At 35.6% G+C, this 23,024-nt stretch overlaps 2 protein-coding genes and 1 pseudogene across 2 annotated transcripts; 2 read left to right on the top strand and 1 right to left on the bottom strand.

The window, feature by feature from the left end:
• Nucleotides 1-208: 208 nt before the first annotated feature.
• Nucleotides 209-2,741, bottom strand: LOC120174545 (annotated as a pseudogene).
• A 7,579-nt stretch (nucleotides 2,742-10,320) lies between these two features.
• On the top strand, nucleotides 10,321-19,862 carry LOC120174676 (ankyrin repeat-containing protein BDA1-like). The gene is made up of 2 exons (XM_039181450.1): nucleotides 10,321-10,435; nucleotides 19,279-19,862. The coding sequence occupies exons 1-2, from the start codon at nucleotides 10,321-10,323 to the stop codon at nucleotides 19,860-19,862; spliced, it is 699 nt and encodes a 232-aa protein (XP_039037381.1).
• On the top strand, nucleotides 19,583-21,521 carry LOC120174675. The gene is made up of 3 exons (XM_039181449.1): nucleotides 19,583-19,924; nucleotides 20,018-20,866; nucleotides 21,264-21,521. Exons 2-3 carry the CDS (start codon nucleotides 20,018-20,020, stop codon nucleotides 21,519-21,521), a joined length of 1,107 nt encoding a protein of 368 aa, XP_039037380.1. The 5' UTR covers nucleotides 19,583-19,924.
• Nucleotides 21,522-23,024: the final 1,503 nt, after the last annotated feature.

Here is a 23,024-nt window from a genome sequence, read left to right as displayed (position 1 = left end):
AAAACAATTATTAATATGTGTAATTGAATGCCACGTTAAATTTTTAAATAAGATGGGGAATTTATATTATGATATTATAATATGTATAGAATAAGTTTGAGTGCACTTAACATTAAAAAACAATAAACGTTCATTTCATATAAACTAAAATAATTTTCTGATTCTCTTTGCTTGCAGAAACTGTAAAAAGATGACAAAAACACATTGGAAAATAGAACAAATGAGGCCTACCCCTTGAAACTTATCTTCCTCTAGGATCCATAATCTGTGAAAAACATCACTTGTTGTCGTTGCATCGGAAGCCGCTTGATTGCTGACAGTGTCGAATCGATCGGCGTCGATCGATTCGACTTGGGGGATCCATCCAGGGATTTCCGGAATATGATTTGCACTGTTGTCTGATGATTCATTTTGTATTGAAGCCTCTTGTAGTTGAAGACCATACTCCAAATTCCATAACACATCTCCCATTGTAGGCCTCTCGGCTCCATGTTCCGCCAAGCATTTTTCGGCCGTTTCGCCGAACTTTCTCAGGGAATCGATGTTGATTAATCCGACAAGATTCAAATCTATGATCCTTCTAACAGGCCTCTCTTTTGCCAATGCATACCCCATTCAGCAATGTTGACTTGTTCCCTTGGAAGAGCAGGGTTTATTGCAGGCCTAGCACATAATATTTCCATGAGAACGACCCCGAATGAGTACACGTCGGATTTCTCGGTGAGTTGCTGTCGACGGAAGTACTCAGGATCGAGATAACCGAAGCTTCCTTTCACTGCGGTGCTCACATGAGTTTGGTCCATAGTAGGGCCTAGTTTCGACAATCCAAAGTCCGCGACTTTCGCAGTGAAGTTTTCATCTAGGAGTATGTTTGTGTTTTCACGTCGCGGTGAATGATCGTGTCTGATGCTCCTGTGTGAAGGTAGTGGAGGCCTTTCGCAGCTCCGATGCAGATTTCGAGCCGTTGTTTCCAGCTAAGCGATGGGAGGTTGGAGCCGTATAAGTGTTTCCGCAACGGACCGCCTGCCATGAACTCGTAAACAAGGATCATCTCATTTTGTTCTTCACAGTAGCCTATGAGAGAAACTAGGTGCCTGTGCCTCAACCTGGAAAGCATCAAAATTTCAGTCCTGAACTCGGTTAGTCCTTGCCGGGATCCGGGATTACCGCGCTTTACCGCAACCATGACACCGCTTTCTAGTACACCTTTATAAACCTTCCCGAATCCACCTACACCAATGACCAAGCTCTCATCAAGTTCTTGGTTGCTTCACGAATCTCTATGAACGACAGCACACGGCCTAAACCGTGAGATTGTGCGGTGGAAGCAAGGCTGCAAATCGAAACTTTCGAATCCGAATTTCCAACATTCGTCGGGAGAGGAAACCAGCTAGAGGGGCAACGTTTAGGCTTCTTCCGCCGTGCAAATGCAAGGACACAGCTGCCACAACAACAGATAAAACCACGAAAACTGCAGCCGAAGAAATCGCCAGGACAATCAATTTTCTTCTGGGGAACTTTGAGTTCTTATGAATCACACAAACATTTCCATCAAGGCTATCACAAGGATTGCTCATTTTCATGATCTCTAAACCGTTCAAAATTGCATTGCTCGGGAGATTTCTTAAATCGGGTGGACCGACTTGAACCAAAATCTGATTCGATCCCATCGAAACATTCGTGACGAAGTCGGCATAGTAAGCAGCTGATAATGCCATTGTCTTACTGGAAATATCAAAAGATGTCAAAGCAGCTTGTTTGTTGATGTAAACGTTGAAAATCAAGCTGTTAAGAGCTGCACTAACAATGTCACAAATATGCAGCCTAATGAGATAAGTGAAACCCTCATCGACCTCGAAAATCCACGAAATGTTAAACCTCTGATCGGTAACATTGGCTTCAGCCATTTCTTGAGCAGTGGCGTAAACCGAATTGGAGCAATTTCGACCGATTCCATCGATGTACTTGATCAAATTTGGGTTCACCTTAACACTGTTGGCAGATGCAGCATTGACCAAATAAGCTTGATCTGGTTCCCATGTTCTCCACATGGAATCATTCTTAGGAGTCAGAAGAGGGCCTCCCATGTTTATCCTAAAAGCCGTCTCGAAAGCTACGTGTTTCCGGATCTCAACTTCCGGCCCCAGCGGAACCGGCACAACACCAGAAGGGAAATTCGTGTCCGGTACTGCCACAACCTCAATCCCATTGACGAATGCAACCGAGCCATTGCCAGGAGAAAACTTCAGTTCCAAGTTTCTCGAACCCGAATCTCCGATCTCAATCACATACTCCTTCACCATAGGAGAGTTCAAACCCGATTCCGCAAACGAAAACCGGTGCAGTGTGATTCCATTAGCCACAACCGAAAAAACTCCAGACCTCAAATTGTATCTAGTGTTCTGAACCGGGAAAAGGTGCAGCCGCAGCCAATGGCGGCCGACCTGCCTAGTTTTTATGACATAAACTGAAGTTTCCTCAAAGACTCTAGCTGAATTATAAAGAGAACTGCTAATTCCATCCCCGGAAACAACAATGCCACTAGAAGGTGACAGTTTCAGATTACGAACACGATTATCGGGCTGAAAAACCCGAGAATCGTCGACTTCGATCGGATTACTTCCACCGCAATCAATAAGGAAAACATCAGCAGGACTAAAAGCAGAACATATGATTGTTTGAACAAAGAAAACAGATGGAAAAAGGAACAAGAAGACCAAAAACACAACTGCAACTGCCATTTCTAGCACGAACCGAGTTCAAACCTGTTCATGTCCGAATGAGAAACATACCTGAAATTTGGGGTTTCTGTAAGTTCCAAAGATACTTTAAAAGTAATAACAATGGTGGAAAATAAAGGGTTTGGGGAAACTGACATAACTGAAACTTTATGAGTTTGGTTGTTTATTTTTTTAATAATTTGCGGAATATAAGCTGAGGAACATGAGGGACTGACATTAAAATATGCAGCTCAGTGGGGGACCCTGTCTTAAAACACACACTGTCCTTTCTCTGAAGCAATAACCATGCTTGATTCCTTGTTGACCAACTACCTTACTTTTAGCCTTTTGTTTTACCACATAATCCTTCACTAACAACTTTTAAAAAAAACCACAATCATATTTTTTAATGTCATTCAGTATGGATCGAGAGGATGTTATGATAGGTGTTGTAATTTGAAATTTTCAAATTCTTATAATTTAAGTATCTCTTTATTCTTTAATTAATTAATTAATTTCACATTTTTGAAATTTTATAAGGTTGTATCTCTAAATTTCTAATATAACTTTTTAAATTCTTATCCCTAAATTTATAATATAACGTTCTAAATCTACACTTTTTACATAAAATCATGCATCTATTTCTAAATTTACACTTCTTACGTAAATTTACACGTTCTAATATAACGTTCTAAATCACAATCATAGTTTAGTGTTTAGAATAGAATTTATGATTTAGAACAGATAGGTGTATGGTCATGGAGTCTAAATTTTATACTGCACGTATCAAATAATAACTCATAGTTATTCGTATTAAAGAAATTTGTATTGAACTCATTGAGTAAGTGATTTTAGTGGTTAAATAGAGTGTTATTTTTTTTGAAGTTCTGGTAAGTAGTTGTGTATGCAAGGTGTCTATGCGTTATTGATAGTTGATAAAAAAGAATTTATTGAGTGATTTTCGTGATAGAAAAATTATTATCTTTAAATAATCTAAGTTTTGAACAACTAAATTTGTAATATGTATATGCATATCAATAATTAAAAATGATCCTCAATAAAATTTATACATCATTCATATGTAAAAAATAAACTTTGGAACAATATTCATCAGATAATTTTGAAGGATTAGAATGTAATTAATAATTTTGAAGCATAAGCAAAGGTATTGGCACATGTTCACATGGTTGATCCAAAGACGTTGTTTGATCAACTTGGCATAGATTTTATATTGCTCGGTGCAATGGGGTCCTATGGGGTTTATCATTGGAGATTGGACCACCGCATAGAGTGCTGTTTCTCATTAATATAAAATTAATATGACGCACAGCCTTGGGTCTTCGCCTAGTTATTTGCAATTAGAGCCTAGGAGAATCAACACTTTATTTATTTATTTATTTCTCTTGAAATTAAATATTAAAAAAAGACAGCATGCGTAAGAACCTTAAGCTTTTGACGTTTAAGAATCAGAGTTAAAAGATGGAAACAGCTACAGTTGCAGATAGTCAAACTGACACTCCGATTATATAATAATCTGACAATCAAATATTGACAGTTAAGATTTGAGAATGAAATTTATGAATAATAAACTTCTTTTTAAATATTATTGATGGTTTGAGTAAAACGACATGGTTTTAGACTGATCATTTATGACCAAAAAAAAAAAAAGATTGGAGAAAATAATGAAGAGTTGACATGGGATTGGAAGTCCTCTGCGGTATATATGTTCCTGACACTTGACAATAAGATAACCGATATCATGACTAAAGTTGATTGCTATTGATAGATTAATAATTGAGTAGATTTAACTATCAGATAATAGATTTAATTGGTGACATAATTGATAATGATCATGTGGAGAGATTGTATCCAAATAAAAGGGAATGACGGAATTATATCTAGATGAATCTTTAGATATTTTAGACAACTTCGAAAGCCTTGAAACCTCTCGTGCGAAAGAATAATAGCTGAAGTATTCAAAAGAGATTCAATTCAAATCCTTCCAACTTTAGTTGTGAGTAAAGGGAAGGAGTTAAAAATAAACATCACGAGATTAATTTGGGATGTAAGTATCAGCTTGAATAACATTTAATCTTTGTTGACATTTGGAACAATAAATTTCAAAGTAGAAGGAATGTAGAGTAACTGTATGTTTATTACAAAGATTGGAACCTCTCACCTTTCTCTCTCTTCTAAACATTCTTTCAAGTGATCAAAGGTTGAAAATTTTGCAGACACAACACATATTTCATCAAAGCTTCTTGGTAAAAGAAGAGTCGCAGAAATTCATAGACATAGGTTGAAGAAAACACACCTCAAATAATCTAAAATTATCAACCATTTTTTCTGAAGAGCATATACAAAATTAATATACCATAGACAAAAGGGACAGCCCCAATCTAATGATGCTTTGCCCTCCTTGAAAGAATGTGAATCTATCTGTTTCAAACACCACCCAAATTCAAAACCCTGAATTCTAAATCCTACCTTTAAACAATGTTAACTACAGCCACTGCGATGCCTAACCGCCGGAGTTGACGTTGTTAATACCCTCGATCATTCTCACATGCTCTTCGGTTCACCACTCAGAGAACGTCACATTCTTTCTGCAGTTCATTACCCATTTTATTCCCCTTCCTTCCCTTTACTTTTCCAAAATATGCAATCCTTGAATCTAAGATGAAACCCGTCCTTCACTCCTTTGTTTCCGCAATGCTAATCTTTTGTTATAATGATTCTTTGCATCTAGAACGTGGACGAACCACCTTGTCCCCAGCCTAAAGGGATGGGGGAGTAGTAAGGACTGTCTTACCCGGGTGTAGGATGGAGTGTCGGATATGGGAATGTGTCTAATACGGGCTTCCATATTTGGAGGATCGTATCTATACCCATGTCCGAATATTTGAAGGTTTAGGTGTCTGGACACAGGTATTTTAAGAAAAATAATGAGTCAATGTAACATAGGTTCAAGACCATCCATCCACCAAAAAATTAAAAACATCCTACTATGGAAATACCTAAGCCTATACAAACAATAACCATTAATAACATAGAATATAGAAATCTTTCATGCTTTTTTACACCACAAATTTCCTACCGATCCACGTGAAAGCTAAAATAGTTCATATGACTATAAAAATAAACCTCTCAGTCAATTACAGTTCTGAAACTATATTCATCAACTAAAACACTAAGGTAAGCCTTTAAAATCCCAGAATTTAGGCTTTTCACTTCCTGAATTAAAAATTAAAATATCTAACCTCTGTAAACCTTTCAAATTGCTCATCCAAATCTCGTCCCGGAACTGACGACCCAATTTCAAGAACATGAACAATCTTCGCAAAGAAATGCAAGTAAGAACCGGGAGCGGTCCCATGAGCAGCAGCAGCAAGCGCTCCAATTAACATGAGAGCCCAATCAAACTGGTCAGCACAGGTGAAGAGCCTCGAGAAAGGAACAGCAGCAGGTGACTGTTCCAGCTCTTCAGCCTCCTCCATTTCCTCCTCCGCCTGCGCCGCCGCCGCAGCTGCTGATTCCGCACTTGGATCCAAGTACGGAGAAGGCGATTCCGGCGGCTCCGAAAACTCCGATACTGGTGTCAACGGCTGTATGTGGGTGGCGACCACCCGAATAAACCTCTTGATATCAGCATCTTGAAAGAAAACCAAAACCCTAACCCTAAGTATCGTTACTCCAAATTTAGCATAAACTTCGAGGAGATCTGCTAATTTCAGAGACCAAAAAATCAGACTTTTCCCCTCTCCAAGTAAATTAAAGGTCTGAGATTTTCATTGAATTAGGCTTATCTTGAAGTAAAAATGGAAACCAGGTCAACGATGGCGGAGGAGACGGAAGAAAGAGAATCTGGAGTAACCCCAGCTTACATTCAAGCAATGCAAAGAAACAAAATTAAAATTTAAGAAGTTTTCGATTTTTTTGAGGCTTTTTAACGATTCCAGTTTTTGTTTTCGTTAACGGCAAAAGTTTTTTTTTCATTTTGCTTTTTATGAGATTTTTGGAGTTCTTTTCCTTCATTCTTTTAAGAGAAATAACATCAGTGACAAAAAATATCTTATAATATACGATTTTAACTAATTTTTTTTGGATTTGCCAAAATGACCAACTAAATCGCAATACGATCGATAATTCGCAAAGCGATCTCCGGTATCGCAAATCAGTTTCCAGATTCGCAACGCAAACTTCGACTATCGCAACGCGAACTTGGACTATCGCAATGCGATTTACAAGTTCGCGTTGCGATAGTCCAAGTTCGCGTTACAATAGTCGAAGTTCGCGTTGCGATTTTCCAAATTAGTTGTGATAGTCCAAGTTCGCGTTGCGATTTATTCCAAGTTCGTTGCGATAGTCGAAGTTCGCGTTGCGATTTATTCCAAATTCGTTGCGATAGTCGAACTATCGCAACGCGAACTTGGATTATCGCAACGAATTTGGAATAAATCGCAACGCGAACTTCGACTATCGCAATGCGAACTTGTAAATCGTAATGCGATAGTCGAAGTTCGCGTTGCGAATCTGGAAACTGATTTGCGATACCGGAGATCGCGTTGCGAATTATCGATCGCATTGCGATTTAGTTGGTCATTTTGGCAAATCCAAAAAAAATTGGTTAAAATATATTATAAGACATTTTTTGTCACCGAGGTTATTTTCTCTTCATTAAATGTGTTTAGATTTAGTTGAATTCTTGTTGATATTTTTAATTGTAAAACAAGTAGATATTAGGTTAATTAGATTTCAAATTTTAGTTTATTCTTTGAATTGTAGTTTCGGGGTGTATCTTGATGGATTGGATAAAGCTTAAGATATGAAACTTGTAAATAATTTTAAAATTTTATTATCTCAATTTTAAATTAAAATTATCAAAAGAATTTTACTTTTTTAAAAATATTATTGAAATCGTAGTTGTATGTGTATTACAAAAAATAGTATATATATATATATATATATATATTATGAAATATCCCAAAATTTTCTTCCTTTCAAATGAAAAATATATGATCTCAAAATTTCTTTGATTTTTAGACAACAAAATATTTCTTCTAAATTTCAATAGTGAATAGATAGAGGAGAATGTATGTTTTTATATTGACCATATTGATCAGACGATAGATATTGTAGATTAAAATAATTTGGGGTTTAACGACTTTAAAATGATCTTAAAAAAATTAAACTAAATGAGTGATAAGAGATAATGAGATGAGTTCGTCGACTTATTGAATGGTTAGAGAAGTCAAAGAATGATAATTTTGGTATCAACATGGCACATGAATAAAATTGTAATTTTTTCATCTTTACGGGAAAGAATGTAAAATCAAAAAAGAAAAAATAATGTAGATATCACGTGACTGTTATGTCAACAAAAACAATTCACTTCAGTCCGGCCTATCCCAACAGATTTGAAGGCTATGTGCTACATTTTAAAATGAGGTCCCTAAAACATTTTATGATAAGACCTCAATATCAAAGGTCATATCTAAGGGTCTGCAGCTTCTTAAGAGATGTGAGATCCTAAGACCTCAATATCCAGAGATGTTCCTCTGGGAGCTTCAACTAACAGAGAGGTCTTCTAGAGGTTTTGGTAGGTGGAGAAATAGCAGTGGAGACGAGTCTCGCAAAGGAGATTCAGATGAGGTACAACATTTGTCTCTTCCTTAATCGAGAAAATACCATAAAGTGATTTGACTTGATACTTGTGTATGAAGGCATGTCTTTGCATTAAATGAACCATTTTTGAAAAATCGATGTGATTATTATTTTTTTTGAATGGTTGGGTGGTTACTCGTGCCTCCCTCTACGGTTGTTGTAATTAAGAGGATGATATTTCGACTGTTAGAGAGATATTATGCTCTTCAACTATTTAAGAAAATTAGGATGAAATCCCTAATTTTCTTTTGTGCTTGATTTTTGGCTTGTCTAATTCTATGTGAAATATATATCCTTATTTTTTTGAGCTTTCTTGTTGCAAAGATGACGAAGAGTACCGCGAAGGCAGTAAAGAGTTTGGAAAACAAGATTGAGGCGAACCGACCGTCTCTTGTGGATGGTGATACCTTTGTGTGCAAGACTATCTAGAATGAGACCATGAATCTTTTGTTCACTCGTGGTTTACTATGAGAGAATTTTGAGTTTGACATCCCCTCCGGGTCGTGTTATATATGAGTGATTGTACTGAAGTCTTTGGCGGATATCGGGTGTGGTTTTATCTTCTTCTATTCACTTGAAAGGCTAGATTCCATCTTTGGACGCACAATTTTTTGAAATATGTGCTAAACACTTATGGAGTAGCTCCGGATCAGTTGCTGAAGCTTCATGATGGATTCTTTTCGGCTACTTTATCCTCTTCCGGTGGAGGAAATGTTTACCTTTGATGACTCATACGTTCGAAATGTCTTTAGGTTCTAACTCAGGGGGATAATCCTAATGGGTTTAAGACCGGATATGTTGTGATCAGTACAAGCTTCCTTTGGGTGTTGGAGATTGTAGGTAGGGTGTTCAAAAATGTCCGATCTATCAATCCGATTAAAAATTACCATATATTTATAATAAAAATAACTGAATTTGTGGGTCGGATACCTAACCCAGTTTTTTATGGGGTTTTCAATTGAGTCCGGATCACAAAATTCCGCTTAACTAGGTAGCCAACTACCTGGTTCTTTATTTTTTTATTTATATTTTATTTTTTTATTCATGAATCTCAAATTATTTTATCTTAACCTTCTAAATTCTTAATTTCTTAAATTATTTTACCTTAACATTCTAAATTTCTAATTTCTTAAATTATTTCACCCTAACATTCTAGATTATTTCTTTTAAACTCAAAATATTCTAAATCTAGTTGTATTTCTTTAATTATATTTTTAGATTTTTAGATTTTATATTTGGATTATGTAATTTATTTTTAAAAAATTTATGTGTGAATATGTATTATATGATTTTAAATTTTATGTTTTTCTATATGATTTTTTAAAATTATATAGTTTAAATCATGTATTTTTCTGTTTAATTATTAATATTTAATTTATTGAACAATTAAAATTAAAATTGTATGTTGTAAAATTGTGTAGTGGACAATCTTCTTAAATTAGTTTGTTTTATTCATTATATCGAGATTTAAATTGAATTGACAACTACTTTGCTTTTTCTTTATTTATGTCTCATGAGCTTTGGGTCGGACCTTAATATTCCGACGTGTTACACAAAATGTGTAGCATCCCTTCTAGTATAAATCAAGACAAGCACCTTTGAATATGACTGAAACCAATATAAAGCAAACAATTCTCCTCCTTCTTCCTCACACAAGTGGCCTTGAACCCTTTCAATTTTCATCCCTTCTTGTAGTTTCCTCTTTACCTCCTCACACGGATCCAAATTTGAAAACAGCTGCTGAGTCGGGCAACGTTAGCCAATTGTATGAATTAATCGAGAGAGATGGAAACGTTTTGAGGTGGCTCGATAAGGTCGAGTTCATCGAGACTCCGTTACACATAGCTGCAGAAAGAGGGTGCATGGGGTTTGCAATGGAGATCATGAGCTTGAAGCAATTCTTCGCTAGAAGCTAAACCACCGAGGCTTGAGCCCCATGCACATTGCGGTCGAAAAAGGGCAACAAGAGATGGCACTACGTCTTCTTGAAGTTGATAAAGATGTTGTTCGTGTCAGAGGAAAGAATGGCGAGACCCCTTTTCACTACCTGTGTAAACTTGAAACCAACACCGTCTGTTGGATAGATTTATTAAGGCTTTTCCCAATGTATCGGAGATGTTACCGTTCAGAATCGCACTGCTTTGCATAACGCAGTAGAAATTAATAGACCAGACGTTCTAGAAGTCCTACTCCGATCACTTGGAAAGAAGGACTATTATGAAGAAGTGGTGAACAGACAGGACGATGATGGCAACACGGCACTCCACATAGCCGCTACCAAGAATCAATCTCTGGTTCAATCAGCTCATTCCATTCTAATACTAAATATTTCATGGATTCTTTTCAATTTTGTGGTTAACCGATTGTGTTAAACAAATGCTCAGGTGGCTACTAGAACACAAAGCTGATAAATATATAACCAATCAAGCTGGTTTGACAGATGTAGCACATCAAAGTAATAATAGAGAAAACATTACTATTCTGATAGGGAATCGTCAGTGATGATGATGATGACTGATAGATAGTTGTCCTATGAATCCTCCTAGCTGCAATTAACCATGCAAACTCGATAATCAGCTCTGATCAGCCCTCCTAATTGTAATGAGAAGGCAAATCGGAGTGTGAAGGTCTCTATCACAAAGAACTTGAAAGAACCTAATTAAAAAGAAGCTTCAAAGGCACAAAATAATTAACACTTGCAAAAACGAACTCTCCTTGTATTATTAATCAAAGAAATTTGCCATTTCAAAGTTGAAAGAACCTCCTTTATATAGGGTAAGGAGCCTTTGTTGTAACATGACTAATGAATAAAAATAATGTTTCGATATATCCTAATTCCTAATATAATAATAATAAACTAAAAATAATGTTTTAACTCAATCTTAATTCATAATAAAATAATAAATCTAATCATAAAATATAATGCATCACCATATATTCACAAATAATCAATAAAAATATAAAAAATTTGTAATATTTATAAAATCTCGTATTAATCCCGTATAAAAATTTCTGCATGCGTTGTCTTCAGTAAAATGAACATATCTTGAGTTTTCTTCGATATCATATTGATGTGATTCAAAAATTGTTGGAAAGCTAAGAGACAACCGGTCATATCTTTAGAAAAAAATGTTGACCGAATAAGATCAGGATCCCGTTCAAAAGCAATCATAAGTCTGCTATTTTGCTATTCTTCTTTTCCAAGGCTTGTTCGTGTGGATCAATTGGAAGTGCTAGTCTATCTCCCTTTGATGTGAGCCTTGTGATGCATACTTCATTCTGAGAGTTTCCAACTTGAAATACAAGAACGAATCGTCAAGTACGCAACAAAAGCATCATCGCTAATTTTCAGGATATGTATAATATATCAGGCGATGACCGTAATGCCTTACTAGTAATTCTAGGACTGCTTCTAACTGCAACCTACCAATCCGCTCTTAGCCCGCCTGGTGGTATTTAGCAGGGCGACGATGCTTCATACGACAACTCCACTGTGAACAATGAACATAAGTTACCAGGGACATCAAACATGGATCAAAGCAGTGTTCTTTATTCCTATATTCCAGCCTATATTGTCTTCATCGTAACCTTTTTCCTAACTCTGGGCCTGCTTGAACCATTTCCCCAAGGTTTTAGAACAGTGCTTCAAGCCCTGCTTTCGTTTCTTGCAGTGTGCTTCGATCAGTCAGTATCTTTTATAGCCCCCACCGCCTACGGTTCAGCATATAGGTTTCTCAATATATTTTCTACAACCGTTTTCCCTTTAATGGTGTTCATGTGTATCACCCATAAGGTGTCAAAACTGAGCGTTTCAATTCTGATATTTTGGATATTCCCTTCATTTGTTGACGATAGCCAATTGCCTTCGTTTTTAGTTTACTTGGCAGGTGGAAATTTGAGTTTAGCCCTGACTAGAGGATTGTTGTTGTTCCTTTTCCTATATGATGAATTTTGGAAAGGAACCATTTTAGTTTTAGGGTTTAGTTTATATAAAAAATTATATAATAAATTGTAATTTCGAATTTAAGAAAACGTCCAAAATTCATCTAATGTCAATTTATGGGGAAAAAAAATCAAATTTTATTCATTTATTTTTATTTCTTTACAGTTTGATATCAAACGAAAAAAAAATACATATCAAATTCATTTGCCAATGACTTTGTCAAAATCGTCCTCACCTATAGTCCACGATTTTACCAATTAATATAAAAGCATCCTTATTTCCTTAATTAATCTAATACCATCCCAAGTCTCTGTTTTGTTTTTTTCTACATCTATTTGACCTAATTTTGTCCAAAACCTCCTCAACATTGATTGCCAAATCCAACCATAGGGCTCTAGAGAACCACAAAATTTACCATACACTCTAACTATTTCAATTTTCAACATAAATAGGCTATTATTCAAGATATTAAATACTCAAACTTAATTAATTTTAATTTTAAAATTAAATATCGATATTCGTTTTAGTTGATTATTTTATTAAAATCCTTATCAATGTGAAATTCATATATTTGAATATTTTTAATCCTACTTTTTTCTCTAGACATTCAAGAAATTAGACTTCCAAGTTCCTTAGAGACAAAAATATCAAATGTTGTATTGTACAAAAGTCAACAGTTTTGTCGACTATTAAGAAAAGTCGTCAATTTTGTCTTCATTCATTGTATATGTTTATTATTTTCTAAAAATTCATTTGAATTTCATTTCATAGGTACATGAAAAGTATACAAATGTATACATTATGGATGAATAATTAATATTTAATAAAATACATAAATTTATAGAACTAGATACCATAAACATCAAATATTAATTTTTCGAATAATGATAATATTAATAATAAATATATAAATAACAAAATATTAGAGACAAGTAATGAAAAATATTTTTTAATTCACTAATTCTTAACTTTGTTGATATGCTTGACACAATATGAAAGAACTGAGTCAGACGCGTTTAAATATATATATTATTCATCAATTTATAAATGAAAGGATATTTGAATAACTTAAATATTATATTGAAAACAAAAAAAATGTTGAATTCGAATATTCTCGGAACTTTGACTGTGTGTAAAGAATTTTCCAATATTAAAAATTGGGTTTTATGTAAAAATTACTGTGTTATTTCTGACCAGCCTTTTCCTTACAGATCATTTTCTGATAAGAGAAAATAACCTCAATGACTGAAAATGCATTGTAATATACGATTTTGACTAATTTTTTTTGGATTTGCCAAAATAACCAAGTAAATCGCAATGCGATCGATAATTAGCAACGCGATCTCCTGTATCGCAAATCAGTTTCCAGATTCGCAACGCAATAGTCGAAGTTCGCGTTGCGATTCATTTCAAATTCGTTGAGATAGTCGAAGTTTGCGTTGCGATTCATTCCAAATTGTTGCGATAGGCGAAGTTCGCGTTGCGATTCATTCCAAATCGTTGCGATAGGCGAAGTTCGCGTTGCGATTCATTCCAATTCGTTGCGATAGGCGAAGTTCGCGTTGCGATTCATTCCAATTCGTTGCGACAGGCGAAGTTCGCGTTGCGATTCATTCCAAATTCGTTGCGATAGGCGAAGTTCGCGTTGCGATTCATTCCAAATTCGTTGCGATAGTCCAAATATTGCATTTGTTTCTTAAGAATTTTCTCTAAAAAGATAGAATTCGTGCGTACGTGTCGAAGACACGTATTACCACGACCACGACCCGACCTGACCTGACCCGAGACGGGACGGCGGCGGCGGCGGCGAGAGTCCCCCTTGTTCTCTATCACTCAACAAGGAAGTGGATTGAGCATTACCAACACTTGTTTCCAATACCATTACCTTCATGGTTGTAAGAGTTTAATTTTGAAACTAAAAAAATATTTATTCGAATAAATAACTTACCCTTTGAGGACTTTGATCATAAATGAAGTAATTGTTAAAACTAACTCTGATTCGGGTTCTTATAGTGTTCAAATGACTTACTTGCAAAGAGTAGATGATGACCAAACAACTCGATATATTTCCTTTGTGTCATTATTAGCTAGTTTTCGTAGCATCCTCAGTTGAAAACTTCCATCATTGTCTCCTTTGCAGTTGAAAACTTCCATCATTGTCTCATTTGCATTTGTTTGGTTAATATTTTTCTTTCATCAAAGTCCTCAAAGGGTAAGTTATTTATTCGAATAAATATTTTTTTAGTTTCAAAATTAAACTCTTACAGAAAATGAAGGTAATGGTATTGGAAACAAGTGTTGGTAATGCTCAATCCCACATAGTATTGGAAACACTATTGGGAATGGTATTTAAGGCTTGGCTTTTCCACTTCCTTGTTGAGTGATAGAGAACAAGGGGGACTCTCGCGTGCCGCCACCGCCGTCCCGTCTCGGGTCGGGTCATGGTCGTGGTAATACGTGTCTTCGACACGTCCGCGCGAATTCTATCTTTTTAGAGAAAATTCTTAAGAAACAAATGCAATATTTGGACTATCGCAACGAATTTGGAATGAATCGCAACGCGAACTTCGCCTATCGCAACGAATTTGGAATGAATCGCAACGCGAACTTCGCCTATCGCAACGAATTGGAATGAATCGCAACGCGAACTTCGCCTATCGCAACGAATTGGAATGAATCGCAACGCGAACTTCGCCTATCGCAACGAATTGGAATGAATCGCAACGCGAACTTCGCCTATCGCAACGATTTGGAATGAATCGCAACGCGAACTTCGACTATCGCAACGATTTGGAATGAATCGCAACGCGAACTTCGCCTATCGCAACGAATTGGAATGAATCGCAACGCGAACTTCGACTATCGCGTTGCGAATCTGGAAACTGATTTGCGATACCGGAGATCGCGTTGCGAATTATCGATCGCATTGCGATTTACTTGGTCATTTTGGCAAATCCAAAAAAAAGTTGGTCAAAATCGTATATTACAAGGCATTTTCGGTCACTAAGATTATTTTCTCTTCTGATAATGGGTCTTATTGAAGTGGTCCGTCTTCCGTATATGTCATTTCGACATAGGGGATTGCTGGTTTCCCAGCATGTTCACTTGATAATGAGACCATGACATAAAAGTTAAACGGTCCAAAATATTAAATTTAATTTTTATGTCTTAAATATCGAGTTATTTTAAATTTATTAAACAATCATGGTAATAAAAGAGAATGTTAATCTTCGTAGAGATTTTATATTCGAACACCTATCTTTGTAAAGTAAGTATGTATTGACAATAGTTAAAAAAGATTTGAATAGATATTGTATTATAATCACCTCAACTATTCATTTTTTATTTTGTCAATGGTCTATCTACTATAGAACACTGTTTTGTTAAGTCACCGATTATTAAAAGTTATAAAATGATCCCCTAATTAAAAGGTGATACTTTGTTGAGTCCCTCGGCTATTAAAAGTTACAAAATGATCATCCGACTATTTATATGTTCTAAATCGTTATTTTCCGTTAAAAATTGATGACCATATGAACTCGATGTTAACTTGTTGACTGTGATATTATAAATTATATTTTAATAATATCTACTAGCACTGCTATTACTTTCAAACACTAAATCGATTATATAATGTAAACAAAAACTCGATCTACAAATACAACCTAAATAGTTCTAATATCAAATTTTATTATAGCCAATGAGCATGTTAACTTCTAGCTCAAACGACCGACGATTTTTTAACAAAAAATGAAGAGTTTGGAACATATAAATAGTCATGTGATTATTTTTGTAACTTTTAATAGTCAATGACTCAACAAAGCAACAACTTATAGTTAAGGGATCATTTTGTAACTTTCAATAGTCAAGGGATTCAACACAGTAACACCCTATGGTTGGGGGACTATTTATGTAATTTACCCTAATCTATTCATTTAATGAATGAAATAAAATTAATTTAATATATTAAATAGAATTAGGATAATAATAAATGTTTTTATGAAGTGTTTAAGGGAGTTATATTTTCAAAGATATATTTAATTCTCTTCAAGGCGAAATTACCTCGAAAAACAAGACCAAAGACTCTTCTATCTTTTTATCGTTTGTTGACTTCAATCCACTAATCTAAGGTGGCGTTTTGTTCGTTGAAATCCCTTGGAATTGGTGGGAATCAGAATCCAATTCCACCATTTCTATGTTTGGTTCAAGTTTTCCAAGAAATTGAAATCTCTCGTGGCTTCAACTTTCCATCAAATGAGGAAAAGTGAATTACATCAATAATGGATGGAATTCAATTCCCTTGTTGGAGGGAATTTAAATTTGACCATACTACCCTCATCAATCTTTTGGTAACTTATTCATATATTGAATAATTTTTTTTATTATTTCGGGTCGGGTTTCTAATTCATATATTCGGGTCGGGTCGGGTGAAACTTTATTTTAGTCGGTCGGGTCAGTTTTTTAAAGTGTGATATTCGGATCGGGTCGAGTTCGGGTTTAGGGTGAAAAATATCGGACACGAAAATATATATAATTTTACCTTATATATTTAGGAATAATTACAATAATACCCCTCTATATATAATTTTTTTCAATTAAGTCAATGTTTTTATTGAATAAAAATAATTTTTGTATTATTTCGGGTCGGGTCGGATCGGATTTCTAATTCATATATTCGGGTCGGGTGAAACTTTATTTTGTTCGGGTCGGGTAGGGTTTTTTAAGTATGATATTCAAGTCGAGTCGGGTCGGTTTTTTTAAGTGTGATATTCGGGTCGGGTTTTTTTAAGTGTGATATTCGGGTCGGGTTCGGGTTTAGGGTGAAAAAATTGGACCCGACCCTAAAAAATATATACTTTTACCTTACATATTTAAGAATAATTACAATAATACCCCTCTGTATATAATTTTTTTCAATTAAGTCAATGTTTTTATTGAATAAAAATAATTTTTTATTATTTTGTGTCGTGTCGGGCCGAGTTTCTAATTCATATATTGAATAAAAATAGTTTTTGGTATATTTTTTGGTAACTAATTAACATACTCCGATTGGAATGTATCAAATATTGCTCTATCTTTTGGTAACTTATTAACATATTTTGATTGCGATGATTTTAACTTATGATGTTTATTAGCATGATTTCTATAATTTATTGAAATGAATAATCAATCAATAAAATGAAAATTTAATTTTTTTTATAATATATTACTACATGTAAGTTGTAAAACAAACTAAAATAAAGTAAAAAAAATAAGGACAATTCTGTCATTTTACATTATTAAAATGCAATTCATCTAACATGTCTGCGAACCAAACATAATATGAAATTGGATTCCAATTCCATTTCTTGCCAACCAAACAGAATATGAAATTGGATTCCAATTCCTGACAGATTTCAATTCTTCACAGATTCTAATTCCCTCAGAAACATTCAAACGAACCAAACGCTACCTAAATCTCTAATCCTTCAATTAATTGCCCTAAGTGGCCTTAGGCCTAGCCCTTCCAGTTTTCTCTCACGATTGTCCTCCCATCTTACATGGATGAAGGTTTGAGAACAGCTGCTGGTACTGGTGGCCTTCAACCTTTCCAATCTTTGTCATCCTATTTTCAATTGATTATTCCTCTCGATAAATATTTTGATATTGATTTTGTCGTGACGGACAACAATAATAGGTGATAATTGACCGGTAATGATAATTGAAGAAGTTCATAATTTTTTTAAAAAAATAAAAAATATCACGTGTAATAATGTAGGCTCAATAATAACGAATGTAAAATAATTGTATAATAAAATACATCAAGATCAACATGAAAAACTTTCTTGATAAAAATATCATGAGCATAAAAGGATAAAATCCACAATGTTAAGAAAGAGTACAAGAAGTGTAACGCCTCAAACTTGAATCCTGATCCATTATATGATGGACTTAAGATGTCATATTAGGTCACTGAACCGACCAATAAATTAAAAATATTTTTTATTACAGTTCAAATCACAACCTTGGTATACCAAAATATGAAATTCATAACAAGTATAAAATATTTATATAAACATTGGAGCTTTGTGACAGTTTGATGTAAATCAAAATAATGCAGTACCAATAAAGTTTAACCAAATACACAAATAAGGGTATTTTTATAATTTTATCCTCCTTAGAATTGTTTTGGTAATTTACAACGCTCGAGGGTATTTTAATCACATTAGCATATTTAGGCCTAATCAATCATTCTGGACGATTTAAGGTTATTAACTTACTTCTAAACTCTAATCCTTAGTATCTATTTATGTATATATGTTTCTTGTTTACAAAGGACACTTGTATAAAAAAAATTATAGTCAAACTGAGTTTTCTACTCTTTATTAGTACGAAAAAGAAAAAGTAAACTCTTAAATGAATCAAACTATTATGTACCTACAAATCCATATTTTAACCTCTAATTTAATTGAGTTACTCCAAATCATCTCAAGTCTGATAAAAAAGAATTTATGTCACACAACTCTAACATCACTTAAACACACCATCAATGATTTAATAATCCAGCCACCAAAATAGACCAATTCGAAATGTTTATTTATGATGAAAACTAGATATCATCTAAAGTTCAATGACTAATGGTGTAGTTTACCCATTTTATAAATGTATTTACATGTCAATCTTCATGAAGATGGAACGGTTCTTTACTGCTTTGGGTTTTTTATACTTTGACCGAGACTGCTGTGGGTATAAAAGGACGGTAGAGGGTAGTGCTTCGTTTGCTGCCACATGTTCAGCTTTCATGTTCCAAGTTGTAAATTTCCGGAACCCTATCTCTTTCTGCTAGTTTGAATAACTTAGTTTTTCATAGATTTTTCCGATTATTTACTGCAAAAAAACAAAAAGGAAAGACCAAAACCATATACTTAATTTGTCCTTATATACTGTTTCCTTGTTGGCTTCAATTGGCAGACCATACAGCCCCAAATCTTTTTTCTTTTTGTCTCTCCTGTTGTCAATTGCTTCTTCCTCCTGGCATGGATGAAAGTTTGAGAACAGCTGCTCGTCTAGGAAATGTTAGTGAATTATATACGTTAATTCACAGAAATGGAAATGTTTTGAGGCGCCTCGACGAGGTTGAGTTCATCGAAACTCCTTTACACATAGCTGCAGAAGAAGGACGCATTCGGTTTGCGATGGAGATTATGAGCTTAAAGCCATCATTTGCTAGGAAGCTAAACCAACAAGGTCTGAGCCCCATGCATCTCGCAATCGAGAAAGGGCACAAGGAGATGGCGCAACGTCTCTTGGAAATCGATACAGGTCTTGCTCAAATCAAAGGGATGAATGGTGAGACTCCTCTGCACTACATTAGTAAATTTGGAAACTGTGATGATCTGTTAGATAAAATTTTGAAGGCTTGCCCTGATTGTATCCGAGATGTTACAAATCAAAACCGCACTGCTTTGCATATGGCAGTGGAAAACAAAAGATTGGACGTCCTCCAAGTACTAATTGGAATGCTTAGGAAGAAAGACTATTATCGAAAACAGTGAACCGGAAGGACGAAGATGGCAACACCGCACTGCACTTAGCTGCTAGATATAATCAACTCGAGGTTCGACTCATCTGCTTTAATGATTAATATACATTGATTTTTCTGTATTTCATATACATGATTAATTGATTGTACCATTTTTATAATAAACAGATGGTGAAGCTGCTATTAAACTGCAAAGCAGATAGGCAAGCCAAGAATCAGGATGGTTCGACAGCACTGGAGGTTGCAGAACGACATAATAGCAGAGAAAGCATCACTGTTCTACGTGGTTTCTTCATTCCTTTAGTGTCAAACTTTTCTCAACATGTTGATAAACAAATCATCAAATACATTACAAAAGCATCATCGTTAATTTTTCACGATATGGAGAATATATCAGAGCAGGACCGCAATGCTTTACTAGTAATTCTAGGACTCCTGCTGACTGCTACCTACCAAACAAGTTTCAGCCCGCCCGGTGGTGTTTGGCAGGCCGACTGTTCTTCTAGCTCTGCTGGCTCAACACTTATCGAAAAAAGGGAATCACCAGGGAGTATAGGAACAGCAGTGATGGATAAATCATATTTCCTTCTTTTCTATAGTCTAACTTACGTCGTCTTCATCGCAACCTTCTTCCTAACACTAGCCCTGCTTAGACCTTTCCCCCGTGGTATCAGAACAGCACTTCAATTACTACTCGCGTTTCTTGCACTCTGCTTCGACCAATCGATATCTATCATAGCTCCAACCTTCTCAACAGCTATAATTCTAAATATATTTTCAACAATAATGTTCGTTTTCATGGTGTTCATGTGCATCTCGTACAAGGTGTCGAAACTTGCCGGAGGAATAGTTGCAGGTGTAATTCAAGGATTCTTGTTATTCCTTATCCTATATGATGAATTCTGGAAAGGAACATTGTTAGTTGTAGGCTACAGTCTATTTTTTAGCGTGGGCTATAGTAGTGGCTATGGCTGGAATTACCCTACAGCATTCATAGCATTCTGGCTATTACTTAACGTATGTCGATTTTTCATAAAGCGTTGTATTAAATGATGTAACGATTTTCAATTTAATTTTAATTTGATCGGTATAGATGCTGTCACGACTTTTAGGAGGACGTGGATTCAAACACGTTTTAAGATAGAATATCCTTCGAGTTAAAGATTTGTAAAGTCTAAATAGTTTGAGAATTGTATCAAAATAATCGTCACAATTAATTTGTAAAATTGATGATTGAGCCAAGTTGATGATGGATACTGATTCTTGATTTGTATGTATTTTCAATTTGTCAATTTATTGTCATTTTCAAAGCTTACCAAGGTGGCTTTTTTTGTTCACACTGCTGGCTGCCATAACCCTGAGACAACTATGGTATATAAACAAACCTATGACAAATTCATGTGATCTATCATAGCGAAATCCAAAATCTGAACCTGTGACAGATTTATTCCATAACACCAGTCCAGAATCTGCTCAATTGGCCTTTGATCAACAAGACCAGCCACAAGTTGTCTCTAATTTTCACCCAATGCACACTCGGAGTAAAAGTGAGATTCGTAAGCCAAAATCTTATCATATTGAAATTTCTCCTCTTCTTCCTCATAGACGAAATCCTCTTCTTCATCCTCTTTGTCCAGAATTCAAGAGCCACAAACCATTGGAGAAACACTAAAGCGTGATCACTAGAAGGCTCCAGCTCAAGATGAATATGATGCCTTATGCAAAACAATTCATGTTCTCTTGTTCCGCTAGCATATAGGAAAGTTGTTAATGGTAAATGGATTTTCAAAATAAAGCATAATGTTGGCGGATCTATTGCTCGCTACAAAGCTCGAGTTGTTGCTAAAGGCAGCTTGCAAGAGGCAGATATTGACTTTCATGAAATTTTTAGTCCTTGTTAGGTATGGCTCATAAATATACCAGTCTCGTTGTGGGGTTATGAATTATGTGGGTTGGGGGTGCGGGGGCTGCGCCCCGCGGTACGGTACAGGGTTGATTTTGTAATTATGTACCAGGATTTTCTATTATAAATAGAGATGTAACCTAGACCTAAAATATCATTGAATAAAACTTCTAGCGCCGCCTAGGCACCGAGGACGTAAGACATTGCCGAACCTCGTAAAATTCTCGTGTTCTTTTGTTTTCTTTACCCGTTTTCGTCAACAATTGGTATCAGATGTCAGGAGCAAAATTCGAAGTCGCGAAATTCGATGGTCAGGGTAACTTCGGATTATGGCAAACGAGGGTGAATGATCTATTGGCGCAGCAAGGGATCTTGAAGGCTTTGCGACCTACAAAGCCGGCGTCGATGGATGAGGAAGATTGGGAAGAATTGCAGCAACAAGCGGCAGGAACCATACGATTATGCTTGGCGGACGAGGTCATGTATCACGTCATGCATCTATCGTCTCCAGACGAAATTTGGAGGAAGTTGAAAGTCAGTTTATGTCCAAATCCTTAACAACAAAACTGTATCTGAAGCAGCGGCTGTATGGGCTGAAGATGCAGGACGATCACGATTTGGCGCAATACGTGAATGTCTTCAATCAAATCGTTTATGATCTGGCTCGGCTTGATGTGAAAATTGAGGATGAAGACAGAGCGATGATTCTGTTGTGTTCGTTGCCTCCTTCTTACGAACACATGGTGACTACTCTTACATATGGGAAAGAGACTATCAACGTTGAGGAGATTACTGCAGCCTTGTTGGCTCACAACCAGCGAAAGCAGAATGCAGGGGAAAGCTCTCAAGCCGATAGCTTATATGTCAAGGGTAATCGAGATCGTGGACGGAAGCCAGAGAAGGCAGGGTCCGGGAAGCGGAATTCCAGATCCAAATCCAGGGATAAGAAGACGATTCACTGTTACAAGTGCAAGGAGGCGGGACATATGAAGCGAGACTGTCCGAAGTTGAAAAAGCAGACTGATGAGAAGCGTGATGACTCATCCAAGTCTGTGAACGTGGTTGAGGATGATAATTCTGATTGCAATGAGGGTGATATGCTTTCTATTTCAACGACACAATTGACAGATGCTTGGATTCTTGATTCTGGATGTTCTTATCACATCACGCCAAATAGGGAATGGTTTTCGACATACAGGCCAGTTAATTCTGGTTCGGTTTATTTGGGTGATGATCGATGTTGCAATATTGTTGGTATTGGTGATGTCAGAA

The sequence above is a fragment of the Hibiscus syriacus genome, unplaced genomic scaffold (genome assembly GCF_006381635.1).
Source record: "Hibiscus syriacus cultivar Baekdansim isolate YM2019G1 unplaced genomic scaffold, ASM638163v2 tig00112114_pilon, whole genome shotgun sequence".
NCBI lineage: Eukaryota > Viridiplantae > Streptophyta > Magnoliopsida > Malvales > Malvaceae > Hibiscus > Hibiscus syriacus.
The sequence above is the reverse complement of the archived record's forward strand: the minus strand, read 5'-3'. Positions and strand labels throughout refer to the sequence as shown.